The 20,499-nt window shown below is 55.2% G+C and overlaps 2 protein-coding genes across 5 annotated transcripts; one reads left to right on the top strand and one right to left on the bottom strand.

Annotated features, from left to right (window-relative positions):
• Positions 1-5,659: 5,659 nt before the first annotated feature.
• Positions 5,660-9,820, bottom strand: MED19 (mediator complex subunit 19). 2 transcript variants are annotated; one of them, XM_074954530.1, is made up of 5 exons: positions 9,586-9,787; positions 8,391-8,647; positions 8,075-8,171; positions 7,826-7,920; positions 5,660-6,946 (listed from the first exon to the last, which is right to left on the bottom strand). In XM_074954530.1, the coding sequence occupies exons 1-5, from the start codon at positions 9,785-9,787 to the stop codon at positions 6,818-6,820; spliced, it is 780 nt and encodes a 259-aa protein (XP_074810631.1). In that variant the 3' UTR covers positions 5,660-6,817. The 2 variants fall into 2 exon arrangements, with proteins under 2 accessions (XP_074810631.1, XP_074810632.1); XM_074954531.1 differs by having other exon boundaries at positions 5,662-6,900; positions 9,586-9,820.
• On the top strand, positions 9,793-19,895 carry TMX2 (thioredoxin related transmembrane protein 2). 3 transcript variants are annotated; one of them, XM_074954527.1, is made up of 8 exons: positions 9,838-10,460; positions 11,040-11,100; positions 11,485-11,598; positions 16,575-16,651; positions 16,888-16,994; positions 17,206-17,271; positions 17,836-17,965; positions 18,488-19,887. In XM_074954527.1, the coding sequence occupies exons 1-8, from the start codon at positions 10,272-10,274 to the stop codon at positions 18,644-18,646; spliced, it is 903 nt and encodes a 300-aa protein (XP_074810628.1). In that variant the 5' UTR covers positions 9,838-10,271; the 3' UTR covers positions 18,647-19,887. The 3 variants fall into 3 exon arrangements, with proteins under 3 accessions (XP_074810630.1, XP_074810628.1, XP_074810629.1); XM_074954528.1 differs by lacking the exon at positions 9,838-10,460 and adding an exon at positions 10,559-10,577 and having other exon boundaries at positions 18,488-19,895; XM_074954529.1 differs by lacking the exon at positions 18,488-19,887 and having other exon boundaries at positions 9,793-10,460; positions 17,206-17,260; positions 17,836-17,962.
• Positions 19,896-20,499: the final 604 nt, after the last annotated feature.

Here is a 20,499-nt window from a genome sequence, read left to right as displayed (position 1 = left end):
CCTAGAACTCTGGTGCTGCAGCATCGCAAATGCTGTGCTGTCCTGGTGAGCGAGAGGAAGATCTGCTAGCCGTTGGCTATAGCGGGACCCTTATTTTCTTTCTAAACTTCAGTCAGCTGATGATCTCTCATACAGTGAATGATTCTACTTCCACTGAAATTAGTGACCAAAAAATGACATTGAAATTAGTGGGAGTAAAATTGGGTCCAAGAGTCTCCCCAACAAAAATGAATAGCGTTAACTTATTTCCTTCAAATGCAGCTGGGTCACAAGTTTCAAAGTATAGTGACAAGATGGTCAGTTTGAAGAGTGGTGAAGTCACTTTTGAGCTACAGCGGGACACAGAAATGTTACAGCAGAAGTCTGAAATCAGGGTAATTTTTGTAACAACCTGTTTGAATTAACCTCAGACTTTGCCGAAACCGTCTCCTGTGCATTCCAAGCAAATCTGGACATTTTTAGGACAAACACATTTTCCGAACTAGTGTTTCAAACAGTGTTAGTGTACAGATTTGTGTAAGGAGGATGTAGGCTGGAATGAGCTCATAGACTTCCTATGCAATTGGACAAGTTGCTTGGACCTTACCGTCTCTGGGCTTCAGGTCCCTATCGGTAAAAGAGGAATAACACTCCCCTGCCTCCACAGGGGTCATTGTTTGTGAGGCCCTCAGATACGGCAGTAATGGGAGCCATCTAAGCACCTAGAGAGAGCTAGGTAGTAGCTGTCTGCGTGGAAAGGTGGTTCCTCCATCAGAGTAACAGCACTTTGGAAGGGTTTAAAAATTCTGTTCTACCAGGGGGCTGCTGCATCATGAGAATTCCCCTTCTATTACCCAAAGCCCTATTCCTGTGGGACAGCTGGAATACATAGCTGCTCACCAAGGGTCAGTTTCAAAAGCCTCTATCACTCTGGGGTGTTGTAGGCATAGCAGAATCAGCAGCAGAGACTACCCCAGGAAGGTTGCAGCCCATGGTTGTAACTTTTTATGGGAGCTATGGCATATCTGTACAAGAGGCCGTCCTCAAAGGCTCCAGACCACACAGCTCCCCATACCTCTAACAGTCCCTTGGACGTGCACTGACTTGGGAGCACTTGATACACGGAATTACTGGCTAAGTTCCACCAGTCCAAACTGTAGTGACCACAGATGCACCTGCCCTGGGAATTAGGAGCCTACTCTTGGGGTGCAGGATCTCTGCAGGAATCCAAACATCCTGGAGCAGAGGTGGCTCCTGTCTGTGCTTTGGGCAGAGGTGTTCTAGAAGATGGCTCTGATTCAGTCGGGTCACAGTTTCACGTAGACAACCAGTGAGGGATAGATTCTCTTCTGTGTTGAGTAGCTATGGAGGTGGGGCAGTGGAACCTGGCTCACCCAATAGGTCCTAAGTGTCAACCTGAGGGAGAAGGAAGAACATGAACCTAGCCAAGCCCAGCCCAGTGATTACCCCCCCCCCCCAGGTGTGGCATCTAGGTCAAGCAAATCACTTTTTGTGGATCACCCCAAGAGGACTCTGGCTGCCATGCCTCTGAACATAGCTGCTCTTTCTGCAGCCCTCTGCTGATGGAGGTCTTTCTTATCCTCTGGGAAAGGACTATCATGTATATCTCCTATGGTAGGGCCTTGACAAACCTTTGGAGAGACGGATTCCAGGGTCTTCATGTCTCTACATGGATCAGGATAAGGCTGGGTGCACTCACGTTAGACACGGCCAGGGCCCATTCCATCAGGTGGACTCTTCTGTGCATTCTGACCCTGGCTCACTATCTGTGGGGGACTGGTCCTCACATAAGTTACCTGGTATGAGGCCATCAGTCCTGGCTGTACTGTGACTGGACTCATGTTGCTAGCGCAGTCCTAGCAGAGATTCCCGGAGGAGCAGAGAGTTTTCTTCTTAGTCTATGAACCAATTTCAAATGCTCTGCTTGTGCACTATTCCTATCTAGGATGTTTAGCAACAGCCAGTCTTGTTCTCAGGCTTGGAGCTGGGGCTTGGCTGGGTCAATGTGCATCAAAACCTCTTGGCTGCTCAGAAATGGTCAAAGGTGGGGAATAAAGCTTGTGACCTGGCATGAAGCAGCTGTAATGCATCCCTCCCATGTGATTGGTTTGCCCTTTGGCTGTGAGGGCTAACAGGGCTGCCCTTAGTGAAGTCAACTGTAAAACCCCCACTGTGATGTCTGGCTACTATTTCAACTTTCTATACTGCAGCCAGCCAGCCCTGATTGCCCAGCTACTTGTCATCGGAGTTGTAAGGTGCTTATTGAAGAGCCCAGTGTGATGGGGATATGGATGCAGCCCATGCAAAGTGGCCGAAAGCTCAGCCTGTGCTTCTTGATACTTCACAACTCAAATGTCTAATGGGGTAAGTTTTCTTCAGTGTCAATCTCCTTGGCTCATAGGGACGTTCCTCCCCTACACTGGACTCCATGGAGATACCGCTATGCTGGCCTCCTCCAACATTCCTCCTTGCAGTAGTGACCACTTCACCTCTGTGGATTGTCCTGCAGTGTTGTTCCCATCTCTGTGAGGTCCTTCTCCACAAATTAATAGCAAAGGGCCCCTCACTTGTGATGTGGTGCTGTCTACGCTAAACCTTTTAGCAGGGCCAGTGCTTGTAGAGGCCCATGGGGGAGGATCTTTCCATACTATGAGTGGACTCACCTGTGTGCGGGTGGCATCTGAAATCAAGGCACAGGCTCAAACTGGCTGGGAGAAACCACTGCACTTTGCTGGCCACTGTTCAGAAAGGAGCAGCAGCTCTGAGAATGAGGTTGAAGCAAGATCCCAAAAGGGAGTAAGGGATTGAGATGCAAGTGGAAGATAAGACAAGCAGAAAACACTTCACACACCCTTTGTTCACCCTCTCCAGAACAGTGACTTTATTCCCTATGAATTGCTGCTCTGCGGTAGGAGTGCCTGTTTGCAGTAAACATATAAGTGTTCCTAGGCTCAGATCTGTGTCTCCCTTTTGATCCCTATAGCTCACACCCTCATTTCTGCTGTGAAAAGCTGGCAGGCTTGACGCCAGAGAACAACGTCCTCATTCATTCACTGTTTGCAGTAGGAACTGACTAGAACCACCCTTGTGCTTTCCGACCTGCTCCTTAGTGTGGGGAGAGGGAGGGTGTTAGGATTTTTGGCTGTCACGTTATGAGGGTGTTAGAACTTCCAGGCAGTCTGGAAACCTGTGTGTCAGGGTCAAATTTGCCCCCAAACGTGTGCACGGAACCGAGTAAAGGAAACCTTTCTGTGATTCACTAAAGCAAACAAGCCTTTCCCAGCAATTGTTGCAACCTAACTATGCCCACCATGTGCTGTCGGGAATCTGAGAGTGAAACTGGCAACGAGTGAGGGACAGCAAAGCAGCCATGGCCAAGCTAAGTAAGAGAGAAACACAACACGATAATTATTGGGGTGGGCATTACTGCCAGAGCAAAGGAAAGCTGGTTACTGCACCTATGGTCACCCCTTCAATTAACCCTCCCAATACCCCTCAGCAGAAGGGGAAACAACCCTAGCCCAGGTCTACAGGCAGAGTGGGATGTGGCAGAACAGGGCTCCACCTGCATCCCTCCCCCCCCCCAATCTGTGTGCATGCCTGGTGCCTGAAGCTGGGTCAGAAATGGGTCAGGGGGGATGGTTGCTATGAAAGTGCACCCCTCCCCCTTGGCAGAACAGGAATGACAGCGGGTAAGCCAGCCCTAAGGAGCAGAGACAGGTTAAGTGCTAGAGGGGCTTCCCAGGGAAGGGAAAGGCAGTCAATTCCCAACTCTATCTGGGGGGACTGCAGGGGAATGGTGCAAACTGGCTCCAGAGCCAGTTCTCCCCAAAGCTGCTGCCATGCCAGGGAGGGGGGTAGCCAGGATCCAGTGAGGGTCAGGCAGAGCATCTGTAGCAAGAGGACCCCGATCCAGTGTGTGAGACAGCAGGATGTCATGGCTGCTACAAGGAGAGCTTCAAGATTGGCCAGTGCTCCAACCAGCTCATTAACCCTGCCCTGACTGTCCTGGTGGGTGGGGGCCAGCTAGGTCTGTTTATTGGTCTGTCTGTAACCACAGCATAGCTTGCCTGTGCCCGTGGATATTTCAGCCATGGAGATGCAGTAACAGCTGGGAACAGCTGGGAACAGCTTACTGGAACTAGGGCTGTAGGGGGAGAGAAAAGAAGGGGGCTGCAACATAGGGAAGGAAATGGGGTACTTCAGTGGGTGCTGGGGAAGGGGGCAGGAATAGGCAGAGACAATGTAGACATCCCTCAGCAGGATAGAAGGGATGCCCTACTGGAGGGGATGGGGCAGGGGCAGACACAGCAGGGGGCAACTGGCCCCTTTGCACCTGGGCCCCAGGCTGCACCCCCTCTTCCCCTGTAAAAGCAAGAGAGGAACCCAGCTGTGCCCCACCCCCAATCTAGTTCCACCTTGTGGTAGGAGGCTGGAATCACCTGAGCAGCTCTGCTCCCTGCTTGAATGGGGCTGGGGCAAGACAAGAGTGCCCCTATGGGATGGTAGCTACAGCCAGGGAGTGGGAGTCAGGACTCCTGGGGTCTATGCTGGCCTATTCCACAGCTGGCCTGTGTGACTTGGGAAACTGAGACACAATGATAACGTAGCCAAAGCAAGCACACTTTAATACTTGGGGGCAGAAGGCCAGGGCTTACAGGTCTCATGCGGGAAGGGTTGTTACAGTGCTCCAGGGCACTGCCTATCCTTCTGCTTCCTGCACAGTAACCGGAGCCTGCTGTCTCTTTGGGCCTCTCCCATCTATGCAGTTACCTAAGCCCTTCCCCCACACAGGCCCTGCTGCTGAGGCAAAATTCCCCAGCTACCCTCTCCTACCAGGGGAAGCCATTTGCCATCTCCTAGATCCTGCAGTAGGGTGGGATGGCAAAGGCTTGAGTCTCCTCCAAGACAGCAGCATTCAGTTCAGCCAGGCCCTGGAGCGGGGAGGCTTGGGTCTGCGTGAAGGAATTGGATCCAGGCTGCATAGTGGTATTTTGCAGGGGGCCTGGTGAACACAGACAGCATCTGATTCAAGGGAGTGGATGAAGGGGGAAAAGGGAAAGGCCCCCCCACAGCTGTTGGGGAAGGGCTAAGCTGGGGTAGATTTCTGGCCACTGCTGCCTTCTGAGGTTGCAGCACCTGACCCACATTGCCTCCTGGTGGGAGTGGCTCACAGCTGGCCCCAGTCTGTCATCACCACCACCAGGAGGCAGGTGTGCACTGCACCACCCCAGCAGGCATCCAGCTTAACCCTGCAGGCTGTGCAGGGACAGGGTGGGTGGAGCCACCACTGCAGGAGAGGACCACCAGGAAGGGTTGAAGCTCCTCCTGCTTGAATGCCCCATGCATGGCAAGGCACATGGTTCCTGCAGGAAGGCAGCAGCTGCTGCTGCAGCTCCATGGAGATGGACTGTGCTTGGCTCACACCTACAGGGCAGAAGGCACATTCTCCCCCCTGGGGAAAAACCCAGGAGCAGCAGTGGTGACACCTCCCCCTGCCCCGCAGCTGGCACAGAAGAGGGGCACAGGCAGTTTTGAGGAGCAGCCACGAAGCCCAGTCCAGAGAGAAGGGGCCAAAACCTGCTGGGACAGGGGATCCCCCTCCTAGGAGAGCTCCCCCTGACCCCTGGTCCATGCAAGATGCTCCATGCAGAGGGTGCTGTGAGCTTGTTCTGCTTCAGGCTTGTGCAGGGAATTCCACCTCCCAGTGATGTAAAACACATGGCCCCCTGAGAACTGCTGGGAGTCAAGCCCTGAGGAGCAGCCTAGAGCTGCCAGGCCTCCACTATGAAGCAGTTCCCCACAGGAGGAGGAAGGGAAGTAGAACCACTGGTTAAGGCACCAGCCACATTGCCCCCTTAACAGGAAGACAGGCAGCTCAGAGCCTGGCTGGGGCGGGAGGGTTCCTAAGGGACGCACATGGACTCAAACTGACTTGGGCAGCTGGGCATTCACTACCTTCAGCAGCAGAGCAGGAACAGCATCCTCCTGCCCTGGGCACTGCAGCACCGTGTGGTTTATTTAGTGAGGGTAGTGGCGCCTGTTAGGCCAGTGATCCCAGCTGGCCTGGGCAGCAGAAAAACAACAGGCTGTCTCTCACCCCCATGAGGCTTGAGCAGTTAGCTCCTGGCAGCCACGATCGAGACAGAGCCCTGCAGCAGAGCTGCCTGGCTGAACCCAGGAATCTGCTCCCCATTGTCCTGTCAGGATTGGGCCTAATTAATGCCCTGGAGAATTGTGAGCCAGACACCTGCCCCCTTAGGAAATAGACTCAGCCCCTTCCTCCCGCTCTGCTCCACACAGGCAGGAGGCTGAGTTCTGCCCATCCAGCCTCTTATCTGCTTCCCGCAGCCCAGTCCCTACTGGAATCTGTGTCCTCAAGGCTCACTCTGCTGGTGGCTGGGCCAGCACCTGCTCTGCCCTGCTGCCCTGGCCCAGGGGCGGGGAGCAAAGGCCTACCCAGGCACAGGCAGTGAGCAGGGCACCTTCAAACAGAACCACCGGCGTCTCCTCCAAGCAGAGATTTAATTAAAACATGAATAAAAAAAGAGCCTCTGCTACTGAGAGGATTATTTGGTATAAAAGGGATGAGCAAGCCTTAAAGGCAGCAGCCAGTGCCCCCTCTCCAACTGAGTCTGTGCTCCCACCAGGCTGATGCCCTGGGATATCTGTACACACGGGGGCCCTCAGTGGGGCAACCCAGTTTCCCCCTGCGAGCTGCTCTGGGGTAGTTCCTAATGTCGCCTCCAGCGCCGCTCTCCCCAGCACTCAGCAAGTCGATGATGGGCGTCTCCCTGGAGTGATCCCAGTGCCACGGTCAGAGTCGGTGCCTCACCGGAGGCTGCTGCTGCTGCTGGCTTGGGAGCTGCCCACGCCTGGGTGCTCTGGGCTGTGCCGGTTCTAAGTCAGACAGACAGACCAACCCCTGTGAGGATTCACAGTGGGGCTATGGGGGTTGTGAGTCAGGACAGGAGTCCTCAGCCCAGGGACCAATCAGAGCCAAGGCGGAATGAAGACTCAGAATTTTTGACCTCAGTGTTTTCCAGCCCCCAAAATGGGATTTCTAGGTGTACCCACTTGCCCCCCAACAGCATGCGATTTCCACAGGAAATGTCAGTTTCCTACTGAAAACCAAAACACCCCCAATATTCCCATCTGCAAATGCAGCTTGGGTGCCTCATGGGAGCTGTAGTGCAGGTGCTCCGTGTCTCCATTCCTCTCCCGGGGCCAGGCTCCTGTGCCAGACTAAATCTCCCATGGTGCCCCATGGCCAGGGTCTCTCACTGGTTGGGAAAGTGGTGCCTCATGGGACCTGCAGACTAACCAAGGAGCCTGCCCGATAGAAGAGGCGGCATGAGGCACCTGAACTACAGTTCCCAGGAGTCACCACAGCAGCATTTCTTAATCAAAAATCTTGAAGTCTTGAGTTTCCAAAAAACTACCCCCGCCCCTCCAGGGAGGGGTCACACCCACACACAGTCCCCACCCCACATCCAACCCCCCTGCCCCGCCCCCCCAGGGAGGGGTCACACCCACACACAGTGCCCGCCCACCCACCTCTGAGGGGGTCTCTCTCTCTCTCTCACACTTTTTCAGAGGGCAAAAGCCTATTTTTCTGCCCGCTTGAGGTGGGACCACATGGATCACCAGCGGCATCCGAACTTCATCTCTCCAGGGCCGTTAGGTTAGAACAGAGGCTCCAGAGCAGGGGGGTAACAAAGAGGTGGTTGGATACATTCAAAGTCCTGTCCCTCCCCAGTAAGGTAAGCATAGCCAGGCTAGTCGGAAAGTGAACCAGGAGTTCTTCCCCCTTGCTGCCACATACCTTCTTTTTTTTCTTCTCTTTCTTCTTCCTCTTCCGCTCCGGATCCTCCTCCTTTTTCTTTTTCTTCTTCTTGTGGTCGGAGTCTGAGGGGGTTTCTGCAAAGAGAGCCACAGATCTGCATTCAAGTGAGTCCCGAGATGGGAGATGGTTGCCCTAGCTATGACGTTACTGGGGCCTGGTGAAGATTTGAGGGGTGCTGCTCTATGTCTGGGAGAGGGGATTGCTGGATTTGTGGAGTACAGCCTTTACCTGGGGGAACAGGATCCTGGGTGCGGCTCTGCTTGTGCTTGTGTTTATTTTTCTTCTTGGGTGGCTGGATATGCATCAAGCGACATTGTTCTGGCAACTGGAAGAGACAAAGATTAGGGTAGGTGGGGGTGGTGGAGTTTCTCCAATCATCACCTCCTTTCCCACTACATATCACCTGTTAACCAGCAAGGATGTTTTGTTTTCTCAGCAGACCTCTCTGCCTCATCTCCCCCAACTCAAACTTCAGAGTCCCCCCTTTACTGACCCCCACCCCAAAGTTGCCCTCCCACTCCCAGCAGCTCAGGGGGAAGCTCACCGGCCCAGCATGCAGGCGGAAGCCAGTCAACATGGTGCCAGTGATGGGGTTGAAGGAGCTGCTGCAGATGGGTGGCTTCTCAATAAGGGAGCGCAAGCTGCTGTTGTCATGCGAGCCCGGCAAGTCGATCATCCCTGGCAGGTCGGGCAGGAAGTTGCTCAGCTTCTCCTTCACCTTCTTGCCGCAGAATTTGTTATAAGAGTGTTCCAGGTTGTAGTGTGTGATCAGGTTGGTGCTGCCCGTCAGTTCCATGTTGCCTGGGAATGAATCAGGAGAGCAGCGCTTTACACTGACACCCAGCCTTGCTGAAGGCAGCGTGATGGAGCAGTCTGCACACAGGACTGGGAGCCAGGACTCCTGACTTCCCTTCCCAGCTCTGCCACTGACTTCCCCTCTGGCCTTGAGCAAATTCACTCCAGCTCTCTTCAGCTGCAAGCTGGGGCTGGCACTTGCCTAGCCCAGCAAGGCTGTGAGGCTTCGTTAAGGTCTGTGGAGCACTGGCAATAGCAGAGCACACCTGAGCCCGGACTGCTCAACACCGGGTGGAGATCCCCTCCGCTACGGCCAGCCCGGGGCCTGGGGGACGGAGACTCGCGTGTCCGGCCAGCAACGGCGGAGCAGAGACGGGATTTAACCCCACAAAACGGCACCTGGGCTGGATGCCACAGACCATGGACCAGCCCCGGGGGAGCCTGAATGAGCAGCCAGGGCCTTGGGTCTGTGCCGGTGGGACTGCAGCATGCCCCGCTCGGCCCCCTCCCCGCCACCAGCACTGGCCCGGGGGGGCAGAAGCTTCTGGGAAATGGCTAATGCTGGGGGAGCCTGCTCCCAACTGGGTCCGCACACCCCCCCCCCCCCAACTTTATCCTCCCCATTGGCTACAAGTCTCCATCTCCCCAACCCTTCACAAACCTCTTATTCCATCCTCACTGGCTCTCAGAGCTGCCAATCCACGCCTTCCGGCCCACTTGTGTCCCGCCCCGCAGGTTTCTGCATTCCCCACTGGCAGAAGGGGCTGACAATCCACACAGGTCCCCAAATCCCGCCTCCATTGGCCCGTCTGCTTTGCCTATTGGGCTGGAGAAAGCAGCCCCAGCCATCGATAGGTGGCGAGAGAGGCCAATCAGACGCGTCTAAGCAATGCGATTGGCCAGCCCCTTCGCGGCCACCCCCAGGAGCTCCATTGGCCAGATACCTGGTAGCTCCCGCATCAGATAGAAGGGGCCGCTGGCAGCCGCGGCCTTCCGGGCGGCGTCCTCCGCGGTCTGGGGTGTGGCGGCTGCGGGGGGTGGCCCGGCGCCGGGACCCCCCGGCTTCCCCGGCCCGAAGCCCAGCGCGGTAGCCGCGGCGGGAGGCGGCGGCTCGGCCCCTCCGAAGAGAGCCGAGAAATTCTCCATCATCCCAGCATGCCCCGCGCGTTCTTCTCCCATTGGCCTGGTTCCTTGGGGACGGGACCGTCCGCCTCGTTCTCATTGGAGGGCGGGCCATCGTCTACGTGTCTTTGATTGGTTAATTTCCTTTTTTACTCCGCCCAATAGGATAACGTCCTTGTGTGTCACTGATTGGACAAGAAGGCACAATGACTCAGCCCTGACGTGACTGGTTTTCTCCCTTGCGTTCTATGATGATCACAAGGTCTGGAAATCTCGTGTTTCCAACGCTCGGCATCTGATTGCTCCCTCGCTCGAGCGAGCCCGTCCTCGTTGCGATCCTTACCTCCGGTCAGACGTCATTCATAATGAGTGGCAGTGGCTGAGACCATTGAAGAAGGAGGTCTCCCAGCAGTCCCCGCCTTCTTCATGATTGGCATCACGGTTGCCCAATAGGAAGTGGGGGTGCGTGCTTGTCCCTGCCGCGCCGGGCCGGTCAGCGTAGGTGAAGATGGCGGTCCTGGCCCCGCTGCTGGCGCTGTTCTACGCGGTGCCCGGGCTCTGCCGCTGGCTGGCGCGGCCCTATTACCCGCTCTCCGCGCTGCTCTCCGCTGCCTTCCTGCTGGTGCGCAAGCTACCGCCGCTCTGCCAGGGGCTGCCCACGCAGCGCGAGGACGGGAACCCCTGCGACTTCGACTGGGTGAGTCCCGAGCCCCCCCGCCCCCCCCCCGCCCCGGGAACCCCTGCGACTTCGACCGGGTGAGTCCCGAGCCCCCCCGCCCCCCCCCGCCCCGGGAACCCCTGCGACTTCGACTGGGTGAGTCCCGAGCCCCTCCGCCCCCCCCCCCGCCCCGGGAACCCCTGCGACTTCGACCGGGTGAGTCCCGAGCCCCCCCGCCCCCCCCCGCCCCGGGAACCCCTGCGACTTCGACCGGGTGAGTCCCGAGCCCCCCCGCCCCGGGAACCCCTGCGACTTCGACCGGGTGAGTCCCGAGCCCTGGTACCGACCCCCCCCCCCCCGAATGCTGTTGGTATGCCCCAGCTCAGCTTCTGGCTGACTCACCCCACCTTAGCCAACTCCCATGGGTGGGCTCAGGTCCTTCATGCAAGGTTTTCAGCACACCTACTCCCAGTGTTCCAGTCTGGACCTGGCAATTCCCCTTTCGGGGTTGGGTTGGGGGCAAGGGAGGAGAGTGCAGGCAATGGGGACTGGGGGGTGGGGGAGGGAGGCAGTATAGGCAATGGGTTAGCATCATGCTCACTCTATCCATTCTTTCAGCGGGAGGTGGAGATCCTCATGTTCCTCAGCGCCATTGTGATGATGAAGAACCGCAGATCCAGTAAGTACCCCCCACCCCTCGCTGGAGCTATTCTGCGAGCAAGAGATGAGAAGGAGGCATTCTAAGGACTGTTTTTAGGCTGCCATGGAGGGCTGGGCAGACTTGGTCTCCATGTCAGACCCCAGGAAGGACTCTGGCTTGGGAAGCATGTGGGGAAGGTCTGGACGGGGTCTGGCTGAGGAGATCATGTGGCAGGATTGGGGAGATCCTAGGGCAGCTCTGCCCCAAAGCCAGCGTGATGAGGTTATGGGGCTAATGTATGTTGGTGTCAATCCAGGGGGCAGTAGTGGGACTGTCTGTGTTGGACATTCCACATGCACCTCAGCATCTCCCTAGACTGGGGCATTTGTCTGGGGCTGACCTTCACTGCCATCTCTCCTCCAGTCACTGTGGATCAGCACCTGGGGAACATCTTCATGTTCAGTAAAGTGGCCAACGCGATCCTCTTCTTCCGGCTGGATGTGCGGATGGGGCTGCTCTACCTGACGTTGTGCATAGGTGAGATGCCACCTCGGGGACACACACTGGCTCTGAACAGAATCGAGTCTGTACAGTACCCTCTCCGTGCACCGAGCCAAGTCAGTGCTCCAGGGTGCCCATGCAGAGTGACAGTCCCTGCCCTGAAGAGCTGCCTATCTAACTAGACCAGCCAGACACGATGGGAGAGAGAATTGTTACTGAAACACCATTGTGTCTACCCAGCTTCTGCATCCACATCTTTGATCCCACACGCCCTATGGTGCTGAGCAGCCAGAGCCAAACAACCTCATCTCCGATAAGGAGCACGGGCTCTGAGCCCCCTTATGTATTTCAGGGGTGGGGGTTAAGTGTAGCCTTGACTCTGAATGTACTGGCTCTCCGCTATCAGTTGGCTTTTTAAATGCAGCACCCTTTTAGGCTGGTAAGGGAAAGGTCTCGGGCTCCCTCTTGCTGCACTGTTTGGGTGGAAGCTGTTCATGCTCCCCTGTCCCAGAGGGGAGTAACTGCCAAGGCTGGGGTCCCACCTCTGCAATAGGGGCTGTGCAGATCGCTGCTGTTGCTAAGACCATATTCCTGGCTTGTCACTCTGGCTGCTTCACCCTTCTCCTTGCATGTTGTCTTGGCTCCCCTTTCCCCAGACACCCACACCTGGTCTTCCCTTTCAGGGTCCTTTACAACCTGTCCCCACCCACCTATCTTCTCACAGGCGATCATGGTGTCCCCCACCTCACCCCCAGCCGGCCGAGGTCCCAACCTTCATCACTTAGCTGTTCCATTTTCAAACAGTCTCCTTCGTGCTTTCTCCCCTGCTGCCCCTCCCACTTGGGAGGAGCCCGCCCCCAACATTCACAAAGCTCCCTCCTCTTCCTCCGGATCCCTCCTCAGGCCTCTCCTTTGCTCTGAAACTCACACAAAACTTGCTGTGGACTAGGTGGCTGGTGGGCAGAGACCACTGCCGACCATGCTGGCGGGTTCTGTCTCCTTGCTCCCTGCCTCTACCCAGGTCTTTTCTTAGATCGCAAGCTCTGTGGGACAGGAATTGTCTGGTTCTGTGTTTGTACAGCACCTAGCACAATGTCCTGGGCACATTAATGTACTAGCGCACATTATACAGTCGGTGTCCCTGTGCGCCTTAGAGTGAAACAAAGCTGTCATCCCTTGGCTGAGTCCTCTGTTCTGAGATGCACCATCCCTTTCTGTGAGTGCATTCAGCCTCTTTCCGTCCTGTCCTCCTGACTCTGGAACAGCTCGGAGAAATCCCTGGCAATACCCTCAGGGGAGATGTAATGTCCAGGTCCTCTGTGGGGGATGGGGGTGAACAATACGCACTTTCTAATGGAGACTTGCTTCAACCTTCACTACGATTAGCTCCCTCTCCCTCCAGCATTCCTCTGGGTGAGAACCAGCCCCCTAGTTCCTTTCTCTGATGTGACATGGGGCCTTTTAGAGATGGCTGGTGATTGGGAGACAGGCTGGCTTGGTGGGTTCAGGGCTAGGCTGGGAGCTCTGCCCCTGCCCACTGTGACCCCGGACAAGTCACTGCCCTTTTCAGTATTTTGAGCTTGAGTGGAAAGTGCTGAGTGTTGTTCTCGGTAGGCCCAGCTCTTTCCCATGCTGTGTGTGACGTGCACTCAGACAGCCGTGCATTCACGCAAACACATTGCTTCCTACCTCAACGTACCACACGTTCCACTATTACCCAGTAAAACAGCCACCCTCCCTGCTTAGCTTGTGTCTGCCACTGTGTGAGCCTGGAAAAAGGCTAATGTAGTGCCCATTTTTAAAAAAGGGAAGGAGGAGGATCCTGGGAACTACAGGCCAGTCAGCCTCACCTCAGTCCCTGGAAAAATCATGGAGCAGGTCCTCAAGGAATCAATTCTGAAGCACTTAGAGGAGAGAAAAGTGATTAGGAACAGTCAGCATGGATTCACCAAAGGGCAAGTCATGCCTGACTAATCTAATTGCCTCCTATGACGAGTTAACTGACTCTGTGGATGAGGGGAAAGCAGTGGACTTGTTGTTCCTTGACTTTAGCAAAGCTTTTGACACTGTCTCCCACCAGTATTCTTGCCAGCAAGTTAAAGAAGTATGGATTGGATGAATGGACTATAAGGTGGATAGAAAGCTGGCTAGATTGTCGGGCTCAACAGGTAGTGATCAATGGCTCCATGTCTAGTTGGCAGCTGGTATCTAGGGGAGTGCCACAAGGCTCGGTCCTCGGGCCGGTTTTGTTCAATATCTTCATAAATGATCTGGAGGATGGTGTGGATTGCACCCTCAGCAAGTTTGCAGATGACACTAAACTGGGAGGAGAGGTAGATACGTTGGAGGGTAGGGATAGGATACAGAGGGCCCTAGACAAATTGGAGGATTGGGCCGAAAGAAATCTGATGAGGTTCAACAAGGACAAGTGCAGAGTCCTGCACTTAGGATGGAAGAATCCCATGCACCGCTACTAGGGACCGAATGGCTTGGCAGCAGTTCTGCAGAAAAGGACCTAGGTGTTACAGTGGATGAGAAGCTGGATATGAATCAACAGTTTGCCCTTGTTGCCAAGAAGGCCAATGGGATTTTGGGCTGTATAAGTAGGGGCATTGCCAGCAGATCAAGGGACGTGATCGTTCCCCTCTATTCGACATTGGTGAGGCCTCATCTGGAGTACTGTGTCCAGTTTTGGGCCCCACATTACAAGAAAAATTGGAGAGAGTCCAGCGGAGGGCAACAAAAATCATTAGGGGACTGGAACACATGACTTATGAGGAGAGGCTGAGGGAACTGGGATTGTTTAGTCTGCGGAAGAGAAGAATGAGGGGGGATTTGATAGCTGCTTTCAACTACCTGAAAGGGGGTTCCAAAGAGGATGGATCTAGACTGTTCTCAGTGGTAGCAGATGACAGAACAAGGAGTAGTGGTCTCAAGTTGCAGTGGGGGAGGTTTAGGTTGGATATTAGGAAACCCTTTTTTCACTAGAAGGGTGGTGAAACACTGGAATGCGTTACCTAGGGAGGTGGTGGAATCTCCTTCCCTAGAAGTTTTTAAGGTCAGGCTTGACAAAGCCCTGGCTGGGATGATTTAGTTGGGGATTGGTCTTGCTTTGAGCAGGGGGTTGGACTAGATGACCTCCTGAGGTCCCTTCCAACCCTGATATTCTATGTTAAGCTTTGCCTCAATCATGAGTATTGGAGCCACTGGCAGCCTTGTGCATTTCCACTGCTCCCTAGCTTCCAGTCCTTCAGTGCCATCCCCTTGTTCCCTGCCTGCTAACACATGCATCCCCTGGCTGGCTTAACCACCCCACATTTGGAGAGCTCACACTGTAAGGAGGCAGTGTTGCCTAGTGGATAGAGCACAGGAGCAGACCTCAGTTCTGTTCCCAGCTCCCCTGCTTGGCGGCTTGCCTGATGCAGGGCCTTGGGCAAGTCACTTCCTTGGTTTCCCCATCTGCACAATGGAGAGACTGCTACTGAACTCCATTTTAAAGTGCTTTGAGATCCACTGATGCAAAGCACTATAGAAAAGCTAAGTTGTATTATAGAAATGTAGGCCTGTAAAGGACCTTGAGAAGTCATCAAATCCAGTCCCAGTGCTGAGGCAGGACCATGTAAACCTAGACCATCCTTGACAAGTGTTTGCCCAATCTGTTCTTAAACACCTCCAGTGATGGCAATTCCACAACCTCCCCTGGAAGCCTATTGCAGAGCTTACCTACCCTTAGAGTTAGTTTTTTTGTGCCAGCTAATCTAAATCTCCCTTGCTGCAGATTAAGACCATTGCGTCTTGTCCTACCTTCAGTGGATGTGAAGAACAATTGATCCCCATATAACAGTCCTTAATGTATTTGAAGACTGTTGTTAGGTCCCCCACCTCCTCCAGTCCTCTTTTCTCAACACTAAACATGCCCAGTTTTTGAAACCTGCCACAGGTCAGGTTTTCTAAATCTTTTGTCCGTTTTGTTGCTCTGCTCTGGACTCTCTCCAATTTGTCCTTATTCTGAAAATGTGGCATCCAGAACTGGACACAGGACTCCAGCTGAGGCCTCACCAGTGCCAAGCAGAGCAGGACAATTGCCTGCAGTGTCTTGTATCGAATACCCTATTAATACATCTCAGAATGAGATTAGCCTTTTTTGCACTGCATCACTAATTGTTGGCTCATGTTCCATTTGCGATCCACTCTAACCCCTAGATCCTTTTCAGCAGCACTACCTCCTAGCCAGTTATTCCCCAGTGTGTAGTTTTGCATCTTATTTTTTCCTTCCTGTGTGTAGTACTTGTCTTTATTGAATTTCACCTTGTTGAATTCAGACCAATTCTCCAATTTGCCAAGGTCATTTTGAATTCTAATCCCGTCCTCTGACGTGCTTGCAGCCCCTCCCAGCTTGGTGTTGACTGCAGATTTTATAAGCATACTCTCCACTCCATTTCCAAGGCATTAGTGAAAGTATTGTATACTACTGTACCCGGGACTGACCCCTGCGGGACCCCACTAGGTACACTCTCCCGGTTTGACAGCAAACCACTGATGACTGTTCTTTAAGTACACACTTTCCACCAGCTGGCCGCCCACTTTATAATAATTTAATCTCAACCACGTTTCCCTAGTTTGCTTAGGAGAACATCACGTGAGACTGTCGAAAGCCTGATTAAAATCCAGGTATATCACATCTACAGCTTCCCCCCATCCACTAGGGCAGAAACCCAGCATGAGATGCTTTATCTGACCTTCCTGTAAGGCTACAGAGCAAGCAACCTAGTCCTGGAAACCAAAGGTTTGATTTCTGTGCCTGCCTGGGCTCCCTGCCTCCTCTCGTCAAATCTGTGTCCAAGCCCACAAAGTGCAGCCAGTCACAGCAGTCCCAACTCCTCACCTGTGTGTGTGTGCTGGGGGGTGAGTCTGTTTTAAGCCCGATTATACGGTTGATGAGTAAATAGCTGTTGGTGTGGGGGTTCGTACAGGGTGAAGTGACTCATGCTGTGATGTGTGTGTACTTTCAGTGTTCCTGATGACCTGCAAGCCGCCTCTGTACCTGGGCCCAGAGTATATCAAATACTTCAGTGATAAAACCATCCACGTGAGTATCGGCGGCCCCATAGCCCCCAGGCCACCATTCGCACATGGGCTGCTGTGGCTTGGGGACCAGCTTGAGCCTGCAGTTGCTGATCTCTGCAGCCCATGCTGTGACCCCAGGGAGGGGGCACTGGGCTGGTGGTGTGGGGCTGTGGCCCTCGTGGTACCAGTTGTAGCAGGTGGGGGCAGTGTCCAGGTGGGGTGTGGTTCCTCCAGCTAACCCTTCTGCCTGTGCCGCAGGAGGAGCTGGAGCGGGACAGGCGGGTGACCTGGATTGTGGAGTTCTTTGCCAACTGGTCCAACGAGTGCCAGTCGTTCGCGCCCATCTACGCTGACCTATCTCTCAAGTGAGTGGCGCCTGGCTGGTAATTCGGTGAGTGGGGGAGGGGGAACCCCTGCCACCCTCTTGACTGAGACTGCCCCGGGGGCAGGGAATGGAGCTGACCCCGCTGGGGTTTGTGGTAGAGGATTCAGCCCAGCCATGTGCTCTTGCCCCCACGCTTCCCTCCCATGCATTGGGATCTCCCTGCACTAACTGCCTCTCCCCTCCCAACCCAGGTACAACTGCATGGGGCTCAACTTCGGCAAGGTGGACGTGGGCCGCTACCCTGATGTCAGCACCAGGTGAGCGGGTCCAGGCTGCCGTGAATAACTAGATCAGTCTCATGCCTCCACAATGTGGGCAAAAGTGGGCTAGTTCCACTCCCCCACACCAACCGACTCAGCAACAGCCCAGCCATGAGGATGCTGAGGGTCACTGCTTCACACTGGGGGGTCTCTTCTCTGTTGGGATTTCCCCTGGAGGGATATGTCTGTGTTGGGAACCAGACCTCCTTCCCTGGCTGGAGTAGCCCTGGGTAGTCTACTTCCCGCTCAGCCCTGCTTCAGAGAGGTCATGAAATTAATGAGCTCTGGGAGTCTGCGTCCCTCCTTGCTGATCCTGAGCCCTTGGGATGTTGCTGACTCCCACGTGCAACCGCAGAGACTGTCCTTTTAGCTTGGATTGAGGTGGAGGTTGTTGCCTGGGAAGGGGAGTCTCCCCCTTTCCCTCTAGCCTGGGGGCCTGGGATGTGGATGTGTCTAAGGGGAAGGAAAGAGCAATGCAGAGCCTGAGGAGTGGGTGGGGAGAGGGGTTGAGATCGCGTGGTGCTCCAAGGGGTCACTCTATCCGTCCGTCCATCCCCACAGGTACAAAGTGAGTACCTCACCCCTCACCAAGCAGCTGCCCACCCTGATCCTCTTCCAGGGCGGGAAGGAGGTGATGCGCCGGCCGCAGATTGACAAGAAGGGCCGGGCCGTCTCCTGGACCTTCTCCGAGGTGGGATGCATGCTGTAGGGCGAGGGGCATGTCTAATCCGCGACTCTTTCTGGGCTGCTGCAGGAGCTGTCTAGCTTCAGCTCTGCCTGTTCAATCGGTGGGCTCTTTCCTGAGCACTGGGGCATTGGCTCTGTTGTGCCAGCCATGGGCTGGATAGGGCCATCCTCTCTGTTGGGCCCTTCCCCTGCTGAACTCCTGCCCTGGGCCAGCGTTACTGGCTTCAGGGCAGAATTCTCCTCTTAACTCATTTCCTGTGAGCAGGGGAGCTTCCCACACACCATCAGGATATACCCCCTCCCCATCCCCCCCCAGAGCTCCCTGCTCCCCACTGCGACATGACTCTGGGCAATCTGCACCCAGCCTGCAGGACATTGAGGGATCCCCTTACCCCAAGCTGCCAGCGGCTGGCCAGACCTATGGTGCTGCCCCCTTCCTCCTCTGTTGTTCCTGGAAAGAGGCTGTTGCCTGCAGCAGGTTGAGGCGGTGGCAGGGCAGGCGCTGAGGTCTGTTTCTGTGCCACAGGAGAATGTGATCCGGGAGTTCAGCCTGAACGAGCTGTACCAGAAGGCCAAGAAGCTGTCGAAGCAGCGAGACGAGGGGCAGAAGGAGCCACTGGAGCAGCAGGATCCCCTGGCGGCTAGCACGGAGATCCCCAACGGCGAGAGCAAGAAGGACAAATAGATCTGCCTCGCTCCCTGTAGTTGCCCCCCATCACCCTCTCCTGGCTGCTGTGCCATGGTGCCCAGCACAACCCGTCTTGAAGATGGCGCCATGATGACGATGGGAGCTGCATGAGGGAGTCACCACCCTCCCTCTTGGGCTCAGCTGTGCCCTGGCTCCTCACTGGGCCATGCTGGACTGCTCATGTCTCTGCAGCATCTTATTTATTCCTGTTCCTCTCTGGCATCACCTCAAGAACTGGCTGCAGGCTGCTGATTGGCTGCAAGGGGTGGGCCGTGATTGGTCCAGCAGGGGCTGGGGGTAGAATTCCCCTAGGGCTCTAGAGCAGCTGGGTTTGAGGGTGCAGCCTCTCCAGGTTGAATGGAACCAAGGGGGACTGGGTGAGAGGGGAGTGTTGACTTGGGCTGAACCAGCTTGGGATGGGGGTGTATTGCGGATGGGCCCAACCACTTCTTGCTGGAAGATATTCTCTCCTGCCCCCTTTTCTGTTTGGGGGTAAGGAGGTGCACGGGACTCCTCCCAGCTGTATAGTGCATGTGTTGGGTGTAGGTCAGGTCCCCATTGGACCTGTTCTCCCCCACGCCTCGCTTGGGAGGGATGTAGGCTTCCCCTGTTGGCTAACCCAGTGGTTGGGGGAATCTGGCCTATGCCTAGCAGTGTGGGGAGAGGAGCTGGAGAGTATGTGCTGCTCTGGGGGTGGGGGGCAGAGCAGCCTGAGCATGTAACTCTCTCTCATCCCAGCCAGGGGCTGGTGGGAACTGAACTCTGCTGCTCTGGAGGACTCTTAGCCAGTGCCTGACTTCTGCCCCTTCCCCACTGAAGGGCCAGGCCACTACTAGTTCCCTTTCCCTTTCTTTCAGCTGGACTTGGTTTAACCCTTCAAGTGCCAAAAGTCAGCTCATGAGGCAAGGAGGGCAGGTGGTGCCAGGCTGAGTGCAGCACCTGAACTCTGTGTGAGCTGGAGGGGGGAATTGACTGGATGGCCCTAGAGGGGCTCCCCTGTTCTGTGCCTGCAGCTGCCTGGGGCACCGCCCCTCCTGAATCATAGCAAGGGCCTCTTCATCCCTGCCATGAAGGGGAGAGGAAGTTGTGGTGGCTCAGCAGCTGTGGCTCCTGGAAGCATGGAGTATTTGTCCTGTTAATCATCTCTTCCCTTGACAGTGTCTGTAATAAACCAGTCTAAGAATGAACCTTCCCCTCCCAGCTCGCTGTCTCCTGGGGTGGGGTGGATGTTCACTGAGCCATTGCTTGTCTCAGCAGGCCAGTCCTAGGTCCAGGGAGCTGCCTCCAGCTGCAGGTGAGCTCTGTGTCGTGGCTCCGTAGCGGTGGCTGCAGTCCAGTTTAAGAAGAGCTGTTGAAGGGTTCCTACCCTCTGGGACTGGCCCTGCTCTGATCTCACTACCTGTGGGTGGGAGGAAGAGGCTCCAGAGGGGGTGCTGGGCTAGGCTGCAAACTGTGGTCTGAAAAGTCTGCATCAGGACTCCCTGGCACGATGGGAGGGCTGTACTGGCAATGGCTCAGTGCTGAGAACCACCAGCAGGGGCAACAGGCCAATGCTGCTTGTTTGTACAGTGCCCTTCTGTACCAAGTTGGGTCCAATACACCTGAAAGGCCCAAGTGCCCCCTGCTGCTCACAGGTGCTTTGCTGGGAGTAAGCTCGTATGGCCACAACATTCGGGTGCATGTCACTGTGAAGAAACTTGTACTCCTGGAGATGGCACTGCTTGGAAGCTTGCAGCACTGATGTCTCTGCTGGACACTGCTGTAGGGAAACTCATGTTCCATGGGTCTGGGCTGGGCACTGCTGTGGAGAAGCTCACAGTGCTGAGGTCCCTGATGGGCACTGCTGTAAG

Source organism: Natator depressus, chromosome 6 (assembly GCF_965152275.1).
Source record: "Natator depressus isolate rNatDep1 chromosome 6, rNatDep2.hap1, whole genome shotgun sequence".
In the NCBI taxonomy this organism is placed as follows: domain Eukaryota; kingdom Metazoa; phylum Chordata; order Testudines; family Cheloniidae; genus Natator; species Natator depressus.
The sequence above is the reverse complement of the archived record's forward strand: the minus strand, read 5'-3'. Positions and strand labels throughout refer to the sequence as shown.

What these genes read in the sequence shown, in the direction of transcription:
- MED19 (XM_074954530.1), bottom strand. Translation starts at nt 9,787, where the DNA reads ATGGAGAATTTCTCGGCTCTCTTCGGAGGGGCCGAGCCGCCGCCTCCC. An exon ending in TCTGATGCGGGAGCTACCAG is followed by an intron (nt 8,648 to 9,585) that starts GTATCTGGCCAA and finishes ATTCATTCCCAG; the next exon opens with GCAACATGGAACTGACGGGC. An exon ending in AAGAGAAGAAAAAAAAGAAG is followed by an intron (nt 6,947 to 7,825) that starts GTATGTGGCAGC and finishes CAACCCCCATAG; the next exon opens with CCCCACTGTGAATCCTCACA.
- TMX2 (XM_074954527.1), top strand. Translation starts at nt 10,272, where the DNA reads ATGGCGGTCCTGGCCCCGCTGCTGGCGCTGTTCTACGCGGTGCCCGGG. An exon ending in TCAGTGATAAAACCATCCAC is followed by an intron (nt 16,652 to 16,887) that starts GTGAGTATCGGC and finishes CCTGTGCCGCAG; the next exon opens with GAGGAGCTGGAGCGGGACAG. An exon ending in TCTCCTGGACCTTCTCCGAG is followed by an intron (nt 17,966 to 18,487) that starts GTGGGATGCATG and finishes TCTGTGCCACAG; the next exon opens with GAGAATGTGATCCGGGAGTT.